Source organism: Heloderma suspectum, chromosome 4, assembly GCF_057233095.1.
Source record: "Heloderma suspectum isolate Gila_16-S chromosome 4, 16-S_ref, whole genome shotgun sequence".
Classification (NCBI taxonomy): Eukaryota; Metazoa; Chordata; class Lepidosauria; order Squamata; family Helodermatidae; genus Heloderma; species Heloderma suspectum.
This window is the reverse complement of record NC_139461.1, coordinates 223,436,702-223,456,147: the sequence shown is the minus strand read 5'-3', so window position 1 is coordinate 223,456,147 and position 19,446 is coordinate 223,436,702. Positions and strand designations below refer to the sequence as shown.

At 41.1% G+C, this 19,446-nt stretch overlaps 1 protein-coding gene across 7 annotated transcripts in view; it reads right to left on the bottom strand.

Annotated features, from left to right (window-relative positions):
• Positions 1-5,635: 5,635 nt before the first annotated feature.
• Positions 5,636-19,446, bottom strand: part of FYB2 (FYN binding protein 2) — a 58,161-nt gene continuing 44,350 nt past the window's right edge. For 2 of the 7 annotated variants that reach the window (XM_084852392.1, XM_084852393.1), the window contains exons 14-19: positions 17,505-17,533; positions 15,964-16,024; positions 11,078-11,174; positions 9,505-9,664; positions 9,053-9,086; positions 5,636-8,403 (exon numbers count right to left, since the gene is read on the bottom strand). In XM_084852392.1, the coding sequence (XP_084708518.1) occupies positions 8,394-8,403; positions 9,053-9,086; positions 9,505-9,664; positions 11,078-11,174; positions 15,964-16,024; positions 17,505-17,533 (391 nt within the window). In that variant the 3' untranslated portion in view covers positions 5,636-8,393. Of the gene's footprint in view, positions 8,404-9,052; positions 9,087-9,504; positions 9,665-11,077; positions 11,175-13,547; positions 14,974-15,963; positions 16,025-17,504; positions 17,534-19,446 lie in introns of those variants that run through there. The other 5 variants (XM_084852391.1, XM_084852390.1, XM_084852395.1 and 2 more) reach the window with 3 other exon arrangements.

Below are 19,446 nucleotides of genomic sequence, written 5' to 3'. Positions count from 1 at the left end.
AAAAACAACAACACGGGAGAAGAGTTGGCACAACTGTAGCCAGAAGCCTTTCCCAAATTATTTTTAAAATTATGAATTCATTATGGAACCAGTTCATTTAAAGCAGGGATGTTGAATGTCAGGCCTGTGGGCCAAATCTGGCCTGCCTGTGGGTCAAATCCAGGCGTCCAGGATTCCCCAGGTAGCCCCACTCCCTTTCCTCTGATTATTTAATGGTTTCCCTGCTTTGGTGCAGTGTTTCCCCATTCTAAAAGGTTGACAAGCCTCTCCTAAGGCTTAGTTACTGGCAGTAAGAGATTTAACCTAAAACATGCTGGCACTTCTTTGTATTTGTGGTCCTACGCCTTTTGCCCTTGGCCCAGCACCGGAATGCAGCCCCAAGAGCTTCTCTGAGATTTCAACCCTTGGGCTGAAAGAGGCTTGACATCTAATGAGCTCTTCAGTTTCCCATTTTTTTCTGTTCCTGCAGTTTGCTGGGATAGATAAAGGAGATAAATAGTCTGCTTCATGCATTACTCATGTGAACGGGAATGATTCAAGGGGCAGTAGGCACTGGCCCAACCCGTGACAGCCCTGCTATTGAGCATGGATGTGTACACAGGGGAAGGCTGCACGTGAAGACTCTGATGTGTGTGTAGGGCTTCCACAGTAGCTGGAACTCTGCTGGATCAGGTTTCCAGCTCCCATGGAAGTCCAGAGGCAGGGGCTTCCCTGCTGACCATGAGCAATGTGTGGATGTCAGGGAAGCTGCACAGAATTGGGGGAGGAGGCAGCAGGGCAGCCCCTGTTCCCTTCAGTCTATGGAGCCCCTTCACATAATTGATTGTATGAAGCAGGGATGGGGGACCTATGGCCCCTCCAGGTGTTGCTGGACTCCCAACTTCTTTTACCATTAGCCAGCACTGTGTCATGGATAATGGGACCTGTTATCCAATGGCTAGAGATCCATAGGCTTTCCACTCCTGCCACAGTGTGTGATATATATTTTATTAGCCCTTATTCCTCAACGTTGTGGAACTTAAAAAAAAAAAAAAGCAACAGCATGTTCTACATGGTGAGAAAAATAGCACTTTCCCTGAATTAAGTTGAAAGGAGAGGTGCAGGGAAGCTAGGGATAGAATCCAACAAAAGCTCTGCTTAGAGTAGACCCATTAAAATGAATGGGACTTAACTTAGTCATGATTAATGTATGTCTCATTTATTTCATTGGGTCTCCTCTAAGTAGGACTTTAGTTGGATTATATCCTAGGAAACTACCTCTGTTCATAAAGACATTTGATTTGCTTCCATCACTATCACTTTCAGTGGTATCTCAAATTTCCCCTGGGCTGTGGAACATTTTCCACACATGGTGAACAGCAACAAGTTTCCTTGGATAGCCTTACATCTGCAGGACAGATGTAAATTCTTAATCCCAGCTTTAAAATCTTGTACTTCTATTGCACACTTCTTTAGAAGGAAATACGCTAATTGTTAAGGGGGGAAAACCACAGTGATACCTATTAAGTGATATTTAAGAATGCCACAGGTTAAGGAGAAAGATAGTATTCCGTCTGTCTGTCTGTCTGTCTGTCTGAATTGTCAGTGATCAATAAAGGTGGAATCCTGCACATGTTTAGACAGAAAAATGTCCTACAACTCCCAGCATTCCCCAGCAAGCCATGTTGGCTAGGGACTGCTGGGAGTTGTAGGACCTCTTCCTGTCTAAACATGCATAGGATTGCGCCCAAAGTCATTTGTAAGGTCAGTCCCACATGGGAGCATTGGCAGAGGTCTGACACCACAGACATTGCTTGCACAGGATAGCAGCATGCATAGCAGTTTGTCATGTGAACTGCTCATGTGGATACATTTTCACTATCACACTTTCACTGTGGATTCTATCAGGGCTAGCATTTAGAAATAACCAGATGTTGGTTAATTGCCAAAATGATTGCTATTCTGTGCCCCTAAAGAGCATATGCCTCAATGATACATTTTGGAATACATTAAACAGACTGCTAGCTTCAGGCTTTTAATTAGAGATTGCAATGTCAAGTATAGATTCATGTAACCATTACCAATATAATTAAGCTACCATTTGTTTGTTTTTGTTCCAACAAGTAAGGTAGATAAATTCACACACGCTTGAAATCAAATCACTCTCAGGCACTGGTTTCTTGGCATGTTACAGCTAAGAGACTACCGGTCCCCCTTCCCACCCCAAGAATCAATACTGAAATTGTAAGGATTTAAAATGGGGCAGTGAGGTGTGGCTGGTCCTTATAATAAAGCATGAATTTGTGGCTCCGTAAGAAGGAGTGCTAAGAAAGATAGGGTATTATTTCCCACTGGTCAATGATCTATCTTTAGTAGAATCACACCAGTTTCTTCATAACAATACATAATGTAGCATATAATTTAATTTGCAAATGTAGTTTATGGCAAATCTTGATAATTTGTCATCCATATCGGGGGTAGTTTATTAATTTGGGAGAAAGACTGGCCTGAGCTTGTTAAAGAAAACAAAATTGTGCATTCTTGCATCAGCCGCCGAAAGGTAGAAATGCTTTGTTTCCATTCATTTTACAAAAATAGTGTTTTGCCTTTAGTATCACAGGCATAAGATGATCAAAAATACTTGAATTGTACGTGCTGCATTTTCACTTTGCCTCAGAGATGACACTTGCATGCAACAGAACAAGTTGTTAGAATTGTTCTGTGGAGACGAAGTGGGGATATAATTGTGGAAGAGCCGTAGTTCAGTGGTAGAGCACATGCTTTGCATGCAGAGGGTCCCCTATCTGCAGAGAGGGCTGGGAAAAGACCCCTGTCTAAAACCTTGGAGAGAAACCAACCCTGCCAATCAGTGTAGATATCATTGTGCGAGATGATCTGACTTGGTAGATGGCATCTTCTGTGTTCCTATCAGCTGAGAGGAATAGGGAAAATACATTGCTGTTCTACCATTTTCTAGCTAAAACTTTACTATAATTTGCTGCTACTCTCCTTTCTCCACTCCAACCCCAAATTACCCACAACTGCTTTAGGTTTTCATCTCATTTCACCTATAATTTTAAATGTATTTTCAAAGTTTTGCATGTCTTCACAGAAAGCTAATGTGTGTCCTAATCAGGTGCATCCATAGGGAGTTTCTGAATGATTCCCATTCACTTCAAAGGGAGCAGCTCAACAGGCACTCTTGGTTCTTCCTACATGTGGAGCAGTCCTTCCATTGAAGTAAGTGAGAAAATATTTGTGGGGTAGGAGAGCTCCCTGTATTTATACCAGTGGGTGCTAGGCTATGATACAATCAAGTAAGTCTACTCAGAAGTAAAAGGAATAGTGAATGCTCTTAGAGCAGGAGTGGGCATCTTTGCCCTCCAGATGTTTTGGCCTACAACTCCCCTCATACCTCACCATTGTTTAGGCTGGCTCAGGCTGATGAGAGTTGTAGGCCAAAACATCTGGAGGACCCACAAATTGCCCATTCATCTTAGAGCTTTTTTTTAGTGTTTTCTCCACAGCAGCTGCCCACGCCAGAAAAGGCAAGCCATTCTTCAATTTTAAACGGTCCCTTGTCTTTTCAGAAGTGAAAACTGCTTTTGAGAAATTAAAAAGAACAATTCCAGGAGAAAATTCTCTTACTTCACTTTGGGTCATCAAAAGACCTGTAACTGTTGATCATAAACTGTGCCATAATTGAAAAATATTATTCTGGTTGTGAAAATTCCAAGTCAGCTGTAAAAAACAACCTGTAAACCAGTAGTAAATGTAGTGTCCTATGCATTTAACAGCAGTATTTCTTTATACACATACTTAGTTCACAAGAAACTTGATCACAAGAATAGGTATTCTAGTGTTATATCACCCCTTTTGCTTTTCCAAAAAAGCCTTGAATCTCCTGCTGAAACTGCCTTAAATTACATAAACAACTTGGGTCAGTTATTTATTTAGAGACTCTTCATGCTCATCTATGCATTTTTCCTAAGTGGTGGATGTCGTTTTCCTTTGTCCTAATCTCAAACTCTGAAATGGATATTAGTAATACAATAGTATTTAATCTTTGAGCTGGAAGTGAACCCAGTTTATCTGTATTAAGATATACTTGTATGTATGTTTTGTAAATGTAGCAATATTCTTTTTTCTAGAGTGTGCAAAACAGCAAGCCACATGGCTATCCAGCTATGTCCTTGCACTACTGTAACTTGGGTAAATAGAACTATTGACATATGCCCTGAGAAACTTGAGAAGACTGTTGTAGTCCCTCATATGTACAAATGGAGCTACTTCATGTACTTTACTTCCTAAGGAAGGTTGGGTATTACAGATGGGCAGGGAGTAACTCAGAAATACTCAAATATCTTCTCCAAAAATTTTCCAAGCTAAACTGATGGCTCAGAAAAATACCCCCCCCCAATGTGGACAGGTGTTGCAGTCCCCAAAAGCACTCTCCCAAAAAGACACACACACACCCCACATGTGCTTACTATTCTTTGAAGCACTGGTAGGAGTAGCGATATAAAGGCCTGGAAAAAAAACAGAAAACTTCAGAAAAAAAATTATTTTCCAATTTTTCCCTCCAAGGACAATTCTCCCCCCCCCCAAAAAAAAAAAATTGAACAGTTTTGGAGTATGAAATATTTTCTTTTAGAACTTAAGATGAAGTATGTATATGTTGTTACCCAGTCTTTACTCCCCACAAAATTATTTCTAAAAACTATGTAATAAGAACACTATTATAGAAAGACTAGAGATGTAAGATGTCTGGAAATAACGAAGCCATGCAGAAAAATGTTTTTAAATCCTCTGTAAGATTCCCAGCGTAGTTATTTCTTTCATTCCTCATAAAAATTATTGATCTACATTTTATTTTACTGATAGACATTTTTGCTCAGTTTCCCAACATGTGAGGAGAGTCACCACTGAGCATTCTTGACAGTTTGGGTTTTGTTCTATAGAGTCCTGTGTTTCTGATGCTGTAGCAGTCCTTTAATGTAGTTCTAATCTATTCAGACAAGAATTACAGATGTACTAACTGAGTTTACTTCTAAAAGTTTTAAAATATAATGATTTTATGAGCAAACTATGCCATACATAAAATAACCCCCCAGTTTTTTCCCATGGCCTCAAAATTTCCAGAAATTTTACATCTCTAGGTAGGGGGCAGCAACATGTGGAGAGAGGGTTTTTTCCTTCCATCTCGCATCAGTCAGACATTCTGCATACCAGAGCACAAAGCTTTGGGGGCCATGGGAGCTGTCCTTGTCCCAAGGACAGCAGCAGTTGCCACAACCTTCAGGATAATTTCATTTCCTGTGCTTCCCTGGCTGTTTGCACCCCAACACACTGCTAATGAGCACATCAAAGAGAGACTGTGACATGCAGGGGAAGAAGAAGGAAGGTTCCTACCTTGGGGGCGTAGGAGCTGACAGAAAGGGCTTTTGGGGACCACAAGAGCTGGTGGGATAAGCACATGGAAGCCAGGAATTCTTCTGGCTCACATTTTAGCTTGAGCCATTGAAGAATTTCAGGGCTTGTAATGCTCACCTCTCCTTGGTGAGAGAGGTAATGCTCACCTCTCCTACAAGTGCCCAACCTCAAAGAACATCACCTAGTCAAATATATTTCACAAAATAGTTCTCAAAAATGCTTTCAGGTTGTACTTGAGTTTATAGGGAAGCAAGTTCGGATTTTCTTGAAATAATCACAGTTTTGCTTACATAAGCAGTGCAGAAGGCTCAGTCCCTTGCCCTTTCAGTTTTGTCATTTAAGGAGAAAATGAAGGCTGGATAACTGTAGACAAAGTTTTACCTTCCTGTCTCTGTGTTGAAAACGTTTATTTTATTAACCACACTGCATGTAATGATTACTCCGTGGTTGACATTTGCACTTTAATAAAACAGATGATAATCTTATAAAAAAAATTTGTGATCAAATTAAAGTTTAGACACTTTGGCGATATCTTTAGTCCAAAAGCTACAGATGTGTGTTCAAGTACTGGGGGTGGTTGGGGAAGCTTTGTTCATTATCAGAAAATGCCCACAGAGGAAAATTGAGCTTAATAGTGGATATAGTAGTAGTCACATGGTAACACAACAGCATGCAGAAAGTTAAGAAAAGCCAAGATCATACCTATCATGCTAAAAATATTAGTCAAAAGCTCATTTCTAATTAGTCTCCACATTCTTTGTGTAACCTCTTCCACAACACTAACTTCAGACACCCATGTACTGGACTGGAAACGTCTTGGTTAAAACAATTAAACAATCCCAGATATCATAGTTGTGGAAGGCATTTTTCCCCAACTTGGTGCCCTCCAGATGTTTTGTACTACAACACTCAGCATTCCTGAACATTAGCCATTCTGAGTGGGGCTAATGGGAATTGACGTCCAAAGTATCTGGAGGGTACCAGGCTGGGGAAGGCTAGTGTAAGGAATTTCAACTAATTTGACATGACTAAAGGAAATATATCTGAATATTACTATCAAAATATTCATAATTCAACTCTCTGGAAATCTCATTCCATAAGGAGAAGGATGAAAATTTGAAGTTAACTAGCATAAGTTTATCTTATAGAGGAACTGCCAGTTAACCAATTTATACACATTTCTTCTGAGTTAACGTTTCCTTCCATGGTTATAGAAGTTGAGTATTCTGCTAGCAATGTTGTATTTTGAAAGCAAGCACACTTAATCCTAACCACATGTTGAAAAAGTTGTATCAAATGCCCATGTATCAACCTCTAAACAAGCCCAGAATTTGTTTGAGCTTTGGTTTTTTATTCAGAGGTTTCTCTATTCTGTATATTTGACAAGATGTCATCTCTATGACAATTCTCAAATCTTAACACACCTCCATGGAACAAGCATAGAACCCAGTTTAATGTTTTCAACCCCCAAAAGAGCTAGTTTTCTGGACCTTTAAGGTCTTGGTGAGACCCTTTTTACTAATCTGTATTAGTTTTACTACATTTTTCCAGTGATTTCTACAGTGAGCTCAAATCATCATTGTGCGTGCTATTATTCAACCCTCCTTTGGACACCTTAGCATGATATGCCCAATTGTGGTGAAATCCTACAGTCTAGGGCAGGGGTGGGCAACTTCAGGAAGTCTGAGGGACATTCCCCCCCCCCGCGAGCTACCCACCCCCAGACTGCTGTCTGCCAGGTGACCTGAAAATCATTTTTTTGGCAAGCTAATTTTGACCTTTGGGGCACTCTGTAGTGCTCCAGACACCATTTTTGCCCTTAAATAATTTGTTTTATTGGAAGGGAGCATGTTGCTGACCCTGATCTAGGGTGAAGCCAGCACATTGCTCACAAAATCATGAGAATTGGCCAAAGGGCACCTGGATCACAGCCCCATCCTTTAATTGCAAACTTTTTGTTAACTGTCCATATGTTCTCATTGAACTACTCAAAGCTACTTTCTTTGGGTGACATCCGGTGTTGGAGGAACAGACTGCACCCTCCTTCCCATTCCCAGTTTCCTTCAGAGGGTCCCTGCTGGTGGACCGACACAGGTGGATACAACCCTGTATTTTGCTTTTTAAACTAGTTAAAGGTAAGACAAATAAGACAGCAATAAACAGGATACATATTTCAAATTGTGTGTCAATTGTGTAAAGTGACTTACAGTTTTATATTATACAGTACATTTAGCAAAAGTGCCTTCAACAATAGTGCCTGCTATAAAATGCCAATCCATATTTTTTTTTATTTACATCTAAAATTAACGTCTCAAGTGTACCAGTAACATATCCAATACATATGAGAATTTGTGCAGACTTAATACAGGGTTGGGTACAAAGGTCAAATGTTACATTCCTAATATTAAAGAAAACACACAGAGAGAAAATGCATCAATGACATGGAAATTGTTTTGCACATATATGGTAAGTGTGCTAACCAGGATCCAAAGAGCCACAGTGGTTTCTGTACATGTACAGGGACTTTTCAGCCCCTCCATCCCGATAACCAAAAAGTTCACTCATTAAGGTCAGGAGATCTTCCAGTGCTTGAGGAACTGCAGCTGGAAACAAAATTTGATAAAAGCCTTTTGTGTGTGCAGAAGTGCATTAGACAAGTGGGGGGGGGGCCTCTTTGGATCCAAGCATTTATTTGGGTTATTGAGTTATACACAGCATAGCATGGATTTGAAGAACAAACTATTTTGAACTTGCAATATGTAAAAGCAGCCACACTCAATTTCATGGCAATCATTCAATCAAATGGCAGCTGTTAAAACTCAGTTACTGAAGAATTCAAGCTTAGTATCTAGTTTGCCATCAACTACTCAGGTCTTTTCTTTCCCCATACAAAGACTTTTCTTTCTGGTGCTCATTTTCAGCTCATCCATCCATACATCATTACTTGATAGGAAACATAGTCGTGTTTCAGATATACAGCACTAATGCCTGCTACAGGAGAGAGCATACAAAAAACAAGTTTACCCCCAGCATTGTACATGGATATGCATCATCACCAAAAAAAAAGGTCATATTTCAATAGCTGAAATTTTGGCACACAAGGTAACACTGAAGTAATCAGGACTTCAGTGTATTTGTTCCATACTAATAGAAAGCTTACTTCCTCGTGCAAGAGCTGTACTATCTGGGGTGAAACATCACATGTAACAGGTGAGTTAAACCCATCATTCATATCTTCCAACTACTTCTCACCTGTGTCCAGCTCGCTCTATTTAGGAAGCTGCAAAATTCATCCCCTTAAGTGGGATGGAGGTGAGGGAAGAGAAAAGGAAAGGACTGCAATTCCATACTATTTGGATAACTTCAATATGCCTATGAGATCAGTTGCCTCAAAGAACACACCATCCCCTCATATTAAACCAGCCTTCTCCAACTTGTGTTGTCCAGATCTGTTAGACAACAACTCCCATCAAACCCACTCAGCATGGCCAGTTGCCAGGTGTGATGGCAGTTGTAGTCCAAAACTTCTGGAGGTTATCAAGCTGGGGAAGGCTTCATTAAACCAACAACAATTGGCTTTCTCTCCTGTAAAGATGTTTACAGAACTCATAGGGATCAGAAAGCACTGTCTAAAACTTACCTGAAATTCAAGTGTTCTAACAGCACATATCCATCTGGGGAAGAAAAATGCATGAATTTTGCTAGTAATTTTAGCAAACGTATACAAACTGTCCAAACCTATACCTTAAAACTGGCTTTCAAATAAAAATTTACAATAGTAGAGCAATCAGTTTTCCTAATTCAAAATGCCATAGCCCATTTTTTGGCAGAAGAATTCAAGTATTTGGATATAAAGTAGCAGCACGAGTCTGGTTTCTCAGCTTGAAAAGAGCTAGAAAGTCCCAGAATTAATGCCAACAGTATTCATTTTGGATTGAATTTATGCCTTCAACTTTCTACCCTACTTATCTGCAACACCCATGGTGGTCAGCTGTGAATTGGTAGGTTGTATTAGCCAAGTTCCACCCACCCAGTGTTTTTATGCGCAGCTCAAACCATGCCCATTTCATTCAACACCAGTTGGAAACTTACATTTGCCTTCAGAATTCCGACATATTAATTGATTTCCTTCAGTAACATCAATGACATCAAGTTGTTCGCCAGCTGAGATCCTCAAGTCAAGTTTGCCTTTGGTCAAAGTATTTGAGTAGTGTGCAACTGCGGTATTAATTACCGTGATCTCCTTATTATACTGAGGGGGCAGGAAAGAAAGAGAGGATGTAATTTTATGCACACTTACCTGGGAGCAAGTCTCATTGAAAGTGTTGGCTTAGATCTGTCTAAACATGGTAGGATCAGGTTGAAAGACCCTGACATGCACAAGTAACTTGGGACATGCACAAGGGCTTGGGCATGCACAAGGGCTTGGGCATGCACAAGGGCTTGGGCATGCCCAGTAACGTTTTCATTTTCCCCCTTTGAGCTAAACATTACCCCGCCCCCCATGCCACAACCCAGATTTCTTTGAAAAATCTCAGTTTCAAAAGTGGATTACCATACAAGCAGGGGTGGGCAACCTCTGGCCCCCCAGACATTTTGGCCTACAACATGGGGGTTGTCAGCTAAAACATCTGGAGGACCACAAGTTGCCACACAGTATATGGATGCCTGTTTGAGAAACACAATGCCAAACCTTCCTTGGACATGTAGAACTAGTTGTACAGGTCTTTGGGCCACAGCCTATATCAGGGCCTTGAGCATTCCAGTTATTATTAAGGAGGATTTACAGACCGTGGGTTGGATCCACATTTACACTGGATCAACTGTGCTGGCAGAATCCACCCCCTCCTTCCTATGGCAGCCCCTCCAGCCCCCTGAAAAGGCTACACAGTCAGGAGACCCTGCTGAATGGGCTGAGCTGTGGTGGTGGGGAGGGATTCTATACCTCATTCCCTCCACAAAGGCTCAAAAACAGATTTAACTCTAGATTTAAAAGCAAATAACATTATTTTGTTCAACTACAGGAGATATATTATGGAAAATGTGGTGGGCGGGGTGGGAGCTAGATACATTAACTTGCAGTATAATAACCCAGATCTCCATGTTTAAATTCCTAGCCATCACTACCCAAAATACTAGACCAAATACAAAGGTCATACAACACTTCCACATACTGTACATCCAACACGTATGTGCCCTGGGCTACCAGAGATGCCATATAAATAGTGGAAAATAAATGTTCCTGGTTGGGCCCAAACGGTTAAAGGACCTGTTAAAAAAATCAGCATCAGGAAGACTTAGAAGACTGTTTCCAGTACTAGAACACTGGCTTGATATGTTCCTGGCAAACCTGCCCCATAAGGAGTCAAGACTGAAGCTCATAATCCTTAAAGCACCTATATGCTCCGTAGCCTATTGGCTTCTCTCTGAACCAATCCCTAGAATCCTGCTGAGAATTTCTGTATACATCTCAGGCCAATTTTTTTTTAAAAAAAGAAAGGTGTTCAGGAAAGTTGCTATTGGTAGTTCTGTGTTAGACAGGCCATGACAAAGTGCACAGTATATTTTCACGCATCATACACACATGAAACAGTTAACCTTGAGCTACAGGTGACCACGCTAATGCCTCCCAAGCTTTTCAAACAAATAAACAGAGGAAACGTACCATGAACTTCTCTCGAAACAACTTTTCTTCTTTTGTCATCTTGTTAATCTTTTCTAAATTGTATTTCTTGACTTTAAAGAAGTTTCTGGAAGAAAGGCTACCAAGAAAAGGATATGCATAGGATAAACTGGCAACTGGATACAAGAAGTTCAATACAAACACAGGGTACTAATGTCATTATTCAGTGCATTCCAACAACTCTTTTCACAAGTGACATATAAGCTGCAATCCTATGCACAATGGGAGTAAGTCCCATTGAACTAAGCAGGACTTATTTCTGAGTAATGCATAGGATTATACCATATGTCCCAATGAACATAGTGGAATTTACTTTAGGCATGCATACGATTGCACTTTAAGAATGCCATTTGGTTTGGAAGACATCACTTCTGGAAGTTATTAATGCAAGACAGAAAAGGTAAGATTTATTGTTAAGTCCAATATATTTTCTAGTCAGTATAGCCCTTCTATCCCATTTATTTAAGTTATTTCTATCCCACCTTTTAATTGCAAATGCATTAATAAGGAAGCTTAAAAGACAAAGATACCATAACATAGCAAAATATAAAATGTTAAGAATGTAGGTTTACAATGCAGGAATTCTGCCTATGCATATAAGGGAAACTACATTTTTAAAATACCAGGACACCAAGTATGAGAGAGAGAGAGAGAGAGAAATGGCCTGGTTCAAAGGTAATAGGGAGCCATGGCAAGCCTTGGGTTTATGTGCTCCTTCTTTTGCACTGCTGAGAAGGAGTTTGAAAGCTTCCATTTCTGATTTTAAAGTAACCACACTTTCCTATAATGCACTGCAGTTTGCTTAAAATATGGTTAGTGAGAACAAACCAGGATCCAACCATGGTTCCAGTTTCTGGCTTGTCCTCACTAAACATTACTAGTAGTCAGTTATGAGATAGAAGAATTCATTTATCATCATCTGGAATCCCATAACTTCCTGAAGGAAACAGGAAGTACAAGTTACTCACCCCTCCCCTCCTGTGAGAGAAGAAAGCGGCAAGCTTCTCTCCCCCTCCTGTCTCAAAAACATCAGAGGAGAGTATGGGGCTGGCAGACTCATTATTCCAAACTAGACCCCAGAAGCTGTTTTTAGAATGAGGGCCTCCAGAGTGTCCAATATTAAATCAAAAGTTTATTTGTAAAGGGATCCTGACTCCACTGAGAATACATAGTTCATGCATACAATAGATTAGTAGAAGAATTAAAGTCTACATAGACATTTGCCTGCAACGCGAGTAGAGAAACTAGGGAGAGGATGTGGGCATCCCCACGTCTCTGCATACCTGGCTGCCTTAGAGATCCTCATGTGCTTAGTACGAAGCTCTGAAAGGGTTCTGTAAGCATGTTCAGTTGAAAGCTCCCCACATTCAGAAACCCTGCTGTATCGAGGTTCCCATTCATGGGAGTTTTGCAAGCATGTTCAGTTGAATGGGCATGGGAGCCCTTTCAGGTCTTGGTCTCTAAAGCAGCCAGGCATGCAGGGACATCAGAGGCAGGGCTTGCATGAGTGTCCATGCCCCCTCCCTGTTTTTGGTCTATTCATGGTCCAGGGAAATGTCTGCACAGATTTATAGTAGCTCACTGTTCAGGGCTCCGTCCCTCCACGCTCAACCTCAGCCACGTTTCCCACACTTCCCACCAGCTCAGCCAGTTGAGCGTGGCTTCCGCTTCTCCCTCCACAGCAAAGTTCTGCTCCCAGGGTCCAGTAGCTAAGACACTACAGCCAGTTCCTAGAGCCGCACCTCTCCCTTTATGTTAGCCTCGATTACAACTGCAAGAGTCTTCCTCCCCCTCCTCCTGCTGCTTGATCATCCTGAGGGGAGGGGGGGACTCTCAGGCTCTGGCCAGTCCTAGCAGGGGTTTAGCCCCTTTAGCCCTCCTGTTCTGCAGTCCCTCCCCAAGTGTCATTCACACAGGGAGCACACCCAGTTCCTCTTGGGCACCACTGTAGAGTAGAACTTGCTCATGCCTCTCTCACACTTTGTGCCACTAAAGATTCTAGCAATGCTCCAACTGGTAATATGACACATCAGTCATAAGCCTCTGCCAAACAGCTCTCTTGATGTTTTAAACTTTGTGCACTGCTTTGGATGTTCCTTATGGAGAAATACAGAGTAGAAGTATTAAAAATATCCCCATTCCTGCCCCTTAATTGGGGCTTCTTGGTGGCTGCTCCCAAGCTGTGGAACTCCCTGCAGAGATAGGCTAGGTTGGATCCATTTCTGCTTTCCTTCCACCAGTGGGCAAAGACCTTTTTATTCAAGCAGGCCTTTGGCTTGTAAGCAGGTCTGTTGGGTTAGATGCTGTTCTTATTCTGTTCTTATTGTGTTTTTAACTGTGTTTTACTGTATTTTTTATTATTGTTTTAATCAAGTTTCATTTATGATTTTAAGTTGCTTTGAGTGTCATTTTTTTTTAAAAGGCAGCGTACAAAATAAATAGATAAATGAATGGATAACCCAACATTTCCTTCAGTTTATTTCTGCATCATCATTGCTTCTCATTCGATCCTTCTCTTTTGACGAGGAATTTTAACTTCCAGTTTTTATTAGTATTCTTCTCTCTGAAGAGGAGCAGGGAGTGGTGGGGGAAAACATGGTTTCCCAATGACACTGATGCTGCAAAATGCTGATGTTCCAAAGGGACAATGAGCACCAGCGAGTTCAACCAAGATACTACACAATAGGCCTCATTTCATGCACCAGTGAATCACAAAAACATTTTAAAAAGGAATCATGTCGTTACAGCAGTACACAGAGCTGCAGTTCAATAGGTCGAAGCCAGATCACCAAGCAGCCTTCATCCAGCCATAAAGCTACAAGGGATTTTCTTTTAACGCAAGCATAAAGCAGATGCTAAAATTATCTTTTTCTTCAAGTGTTACATGCATTTTGACTCCAAAGCCTTTTACTCCACAGAAAGATAATTTTATACTTTTAGCACTCAATTATTCTCATGCTGCTGAGGAACTAATTAATTATCATGATGTGATGTACACAAACAGCCCCAAATCTCTACTCTCTGAGCTTATTTTATTACCCATGAAGACCATGGATGGATGAATCTGTGTTTCACTTTCTGTAATGTTTGCATTTTTCTCACACACCAGATCATTCTGTTCCATTTCCACACCAGTTTGTGATTTATTTTTAAGTTTGCATGAAAATTCCATATGCACTTTTGTACCAAATTTTCTCTAATATATGCATTTTCTGCAAGCACATTCCCCGAATACAGGGTCATTGAACCTTTCAGCCCAAGGACCAAATGCAAAGGGGGTAGGGCCAAAATACCAGCATAGCGTAGGTTAAAGTTCTTACTGCCAGTAATTAAGTCTTTCAGCATTTTAGAACAGGGAAAATGTACAAAACCCAAGAAACCACCAAACAATCATCAGCCCTAATATGCTATTTTCCATAATGTATGCAATTTTGTATGTAATTTGCCCTGATGTATACATTTTTTGATCAGAGAATTGCATTGAAAAATTTGGACAAGTGTGAAACCCAAAGGATAATTGCATTCCAATTCATGTATTAGTTCAGGGGGTTTGAATGAGGTCAGAGCTTATTAAAAGGCAAACCAAAAAAGAATTGTCCCCTGAATCAGACAAATGCCTCTTGGCAGCAATTGCCACCAAGTGATTGCGGCCACTTTCAGGTCAAGAGGCGCAGGCCTGCTAGAGATTTCCAGAGCCAGTAGCAGGAGCCATGGACTCGAGCCACGGAAGCCATGGCAGAGTCTTGGTACAAGAGATTTGTTTGCAGAGCCAAAATATCTCAAGGATGAAACATTTTGAGTAAATGGAAAGAGAAAAGCCAAGGATGAAGCAAATTTCAGTTCTGGGTCTCTCATATTTATAACAGCCACCTGCAAACCTGGATAAAGATGGGAGAAAGAGAATAGATGAATTATTTACAATTCCCATTACATTGTTGTAAACCACCCAGAGAGTTTTGGCTATGGGACGGTATAGAAATGAAATAAATCATCATCTTGGCTTCACCTCCCAGAGGAGTTGTCAGGTTTAGTCCCTTGGGGTTGATGGAGGCTTACACAAAGCCTCCACAGATAAAACAAGAGTGACTAAGGGGGAAAAATTGGCACCTCATAGCAAGATCAGAACCAGGGAATACCCCAAGCCAACCAGTTTGTTGTCCTGAACCCATTGTCTTCCAATCAGGACTTTGCCCAATCCTATGATCGGGATTTTTACACGCATTTTTAGGAGAGTGTTCAGAGGGTCTGCTGGCACCCTGAGGTGTGAGGTGGAAGTGTTCTATTCCCTGAGGATTAGGTTTTGCACCAGAATGGGAAAAACCTGGATGGCTGTAGCCAGCCTCTCTACAACCGCATTGGAGCAGTAAACACAACATAAACAGAACCAATAACTGTTGACATCTGGGGGATTGATTATGGGTACAAGAAAAGCAATCTACAGAGCATATTCATGATTTATATCCCAGTTTAACTATCATTGCCTCTCCAAAAACTCTGAAATTGTAGTTTTGTGAGGGTAACCAGAATTCTCATTTTGAAATCCCTAGGTCTCCTTATAGAACTACAGCTCTCATGGTTCCCTTGCAAAAATGGGATACTTTATGTCTGCAGCATAAGTATGTCCAAAGAAGCATTGTAGGACTGCACCATATCCTTCAAAACAAATTCCATGGCAGAAGGCCTGGCTCAAAATTGAGCTCTAGTATACCAGTCCTAATATGTCATTGTGTGTACATTAGCCAGTGTACTAGCAGATGCATTTTAAGAAAGCATTATAAATTTACAAAACTGAAGAAATGACCTTACTATTGGAAAGAAAATTTGGGAGTATGAGAGAAAAACAGCCTTCATCACTATTATTTACCTACTTTGTATCACTTTGCTCTGTGTCGACATCATCATACACCATGTTTTCCTGGGCCATAACATCTGCCAGCAAAACCACACAGTGTATTATTATTTATAAACACCTGGAGTTTCCAAGATGCTGTACAACCATTAAAAAAGTGACAAGAAACGGACCCCGCCCACAAGCTTACAATCTAACAGACATGACGCAAACTGAAAAAGGAATGAGGAAAGAGCAAGAAAACAAGCAAACTCAGGCACCAGTTCTTAAAAATTACAGTGTCACAAAGGTCAGTTTAATAACAATACAACACTTCACAACACCATAAACCATTTAATCTACAAACTGGAAATTAAATATGTCTAAAATTTAAATCAATGCATTTCTGACACATCAGAAGCCTTCCTTTCTTAGAAAAGGTTTTGTCCCAGAAGGAGAAAACAACAGTGAGAAACTCAACCATAAAAGTGCTCAACATCCAGAAAATGGATGAAAACCAATGACCATGCTGGCTAGGGATGATAGAAGGGCACACCAGGCTGAGGGAAGGCTGATGGCTGATATCAGGGAATGCACCACCTGTGAAACCCAAGGCAACCTTTCTTGTGGAAGTTCTCTGGCACAGATGCAATTTGCCTTTCTAAGGCAATTTTCCTTAACTGTGTAAGAGGTTGAACTCATAAACATCTTTCCAAAGGAACAGTGCAAACATAGTAAGCCTTAAAATTATTAAGCAAGCAGTAGCTTTTGAAAATTACACACTGTGATCTAGCTTGTATGAAGCAGCTCTGAAGATGTACAAAGGCAAATTAGGGTGTAATCCTATGCAAGTTTAGTCAGAAAAAAGTCCTACATCTCCTAGCATCTCCCAGCCAGCTATGCTGCCTGAGTCAAGCTGAGAGTTGTAGGACTTTTTTTCTGCATAGGATTACACACTTAGTCCTACAAGACTAATGGTTGGAGGTGTGCCAAAATCTGCTCTGGATTGCACATTCCTGTAAATAATTATTGGGATGCAAGTTAGAGCCAGTCTTTTAAACATCAGAGATTGTGGTTTGACTATTATTTAAGACAGTCTTAAATAATTGCCTAGGGTTGTCAAGGTGGCTTACAAAATAAAAAAAATACAAAAACATAAAATATGAAATATAAACAATTTAAAATAAAAACAGTTCCACTAAAATATAAATTTAAAATACCCATAAGCAGCAAGTACCATTGAAACCTTTATTTAAAAGTGAGGTAGGTTTTAAAACTCTCTGAAAAGCAGACACAGATGGGGCCAGCTCTATGTCTCACGGGAAGGAAGTCCATAGGGAAAGGGCCACCACTGGGAAGGCCCTAACTCTAGTCTCCACTAACTTTACTGATCGTGGTGGTGGGTCAGCAAGCAGGGCCTCCAAAGCTGATCTCAAAGCACAAGCAGGTTCATACAAGTGTAGGTGGCCCTTCATTACCTATCCATCCCTAAGCAGAGACCATGACCTCACAGAGACCATGCCCTCTCCACAACATCCTTTCAAACGGTAGGAAGTTTCACTATTGAATGTATAAGCTTACCTAAGTTTGGTACAGAACGAGAAAGGTTGCTGAAGAGGAAAGAACAAAACAAAACAAAATGTGCATTTCAAAATGGTTCATAAATAGTAATATCGATTACATGCAACTACAGTGAAGGATGTTAAAAAGAATTTTACATGCACACACATTTTCCATCACACACACTTTTTGGAAATTAAGGACAGTGAGCATTTTACATCTGTTACCTAACCATACCCTGTACTGTTAACAGAGATAATTAAAACCTAAAATAAATCAATACTATAAGTAGAAAAAAACATTATAGACAGAGAAGGAAAGTTGCATTAAAATCCCATGCTTTCAATCTCAGCTCTTGCCAGTAACGTATTTAAATCCCTAAGATATCCATTTCTTCCTCACAAGTGACACCATTTTGTAGCTTGCAGAAGGTACATGTTTACAATAGTTTTGTTTGTTTATAAAAGCTATGGAGATGTTCAGCCAGATAGGGTTTCTACAGATTAGAGCAGCAAATGATCCTAGGACCAGTAGAAGCAAAGAGGGAACAGAGGAAAGAACCTAACACTAGTACATTATTCTTCATTCAGCTATACGTGGAATTGCACAGAAATAAGTACATCTGAAAAGTATGCAAGCACTATTAAGCAGCTGAACATGAAACAACCATGCAAGGAGCTAAGAATTCCTTTTGTGAATTGCACCACAGGCACCAGAATGGCAAGTGGCATCACCAGCATCTTCAGTTAACTAGGAGCCATTGTGCTTGGTCCCAAGGAAATACAAAATCGATTTTAAAAAGCGATCACTTTTGAGTATGGTAAGCATTCAATATTAACAGCCTCCTCCTCTCTCCAAATGCCAAAATTAGGAGTTAGTACTTTCAGTTCAGACTCCATCGTGGACAACAGGCAGCTTCAAAGTTATGTACACGAAAATGAGTTTGAATATACGACTGAGCGATGGCCAGTTTATTCACCAAGAGAAAGGATATACGAAAGGCACAGAGAGTAAACACATTAAAAGCTTAATGTCAGCAGCTGGACAACCTACAGGGATACCTGGTCCCTGTTCTCATGACAACGGAAGGAGAAGCTAATGGACGAGTACTGGATTTTTTTAAAAAAAGGAATCAACTTTGCTGCAACATGGCGCATGCAGGGTTCCACAAGCAGGTTCTCTGGAGCAGTAAAAATTGCTTCACAGAACATACTTCCTGGTGGGGGTGGGGGTCGGAGTGAACGTCATCTGACTGGTAGGGGCTGCTCAACCAAAAAGAGAGGCTTCCCCCCTCCCCCCTTTCTCTTTTCCCCTAAATGTCCAGCGGCACGCACCTGCATTTCAGGAGCAAGCCTCATTGAGCACAATGGGAGTTACTTCCGTGTAGACACACACATGCTTGTGCTGGGAAAGGGTGGGGAGAGCACAAAGACGGAAAACAGCCCCCATTTTAACCCATTTTATAGAATATCTATAACAGGGTGGAAGTAGTTTTTCCTAATGCAATAAACCAAACAAAGGAGAATCGGCGCCTCGAGATCGCACTTTACCATACTTAGGGAATTAGGCTTTAAACTGTGCCATGTCAATTGAGGGGATCTCTGTTATTTCTAGGGATGTCAGAGAATTCCGCCACGGATCTCGGTGAGGCCGAATGCCAGTGCATTCGGCCCCCCGAACTCCATGGCAGAACGGCCTGCCGCCCCCCCACCCCCCCGCGGATCCCCCCCGGGACGAGACTCACCTGGGGTGGATCTTCTGGGTGGTGGCGGCTCTGGCGGCAGCAGCGGCCGGTCTTCCGACCGGCTGCCACTGCCGCCATTTCCAGGCTTGTGTAAAAAAAAAAAAAAAAGACGTGATAGGCTACGTAAATCTTTACGTAGTGGGTTAAAAAAAAAAAACACCCGCATACGCAAATGGCGGCGGTTACGGCTGCCGCCATTTGCATTCCTTCTTTTTACCA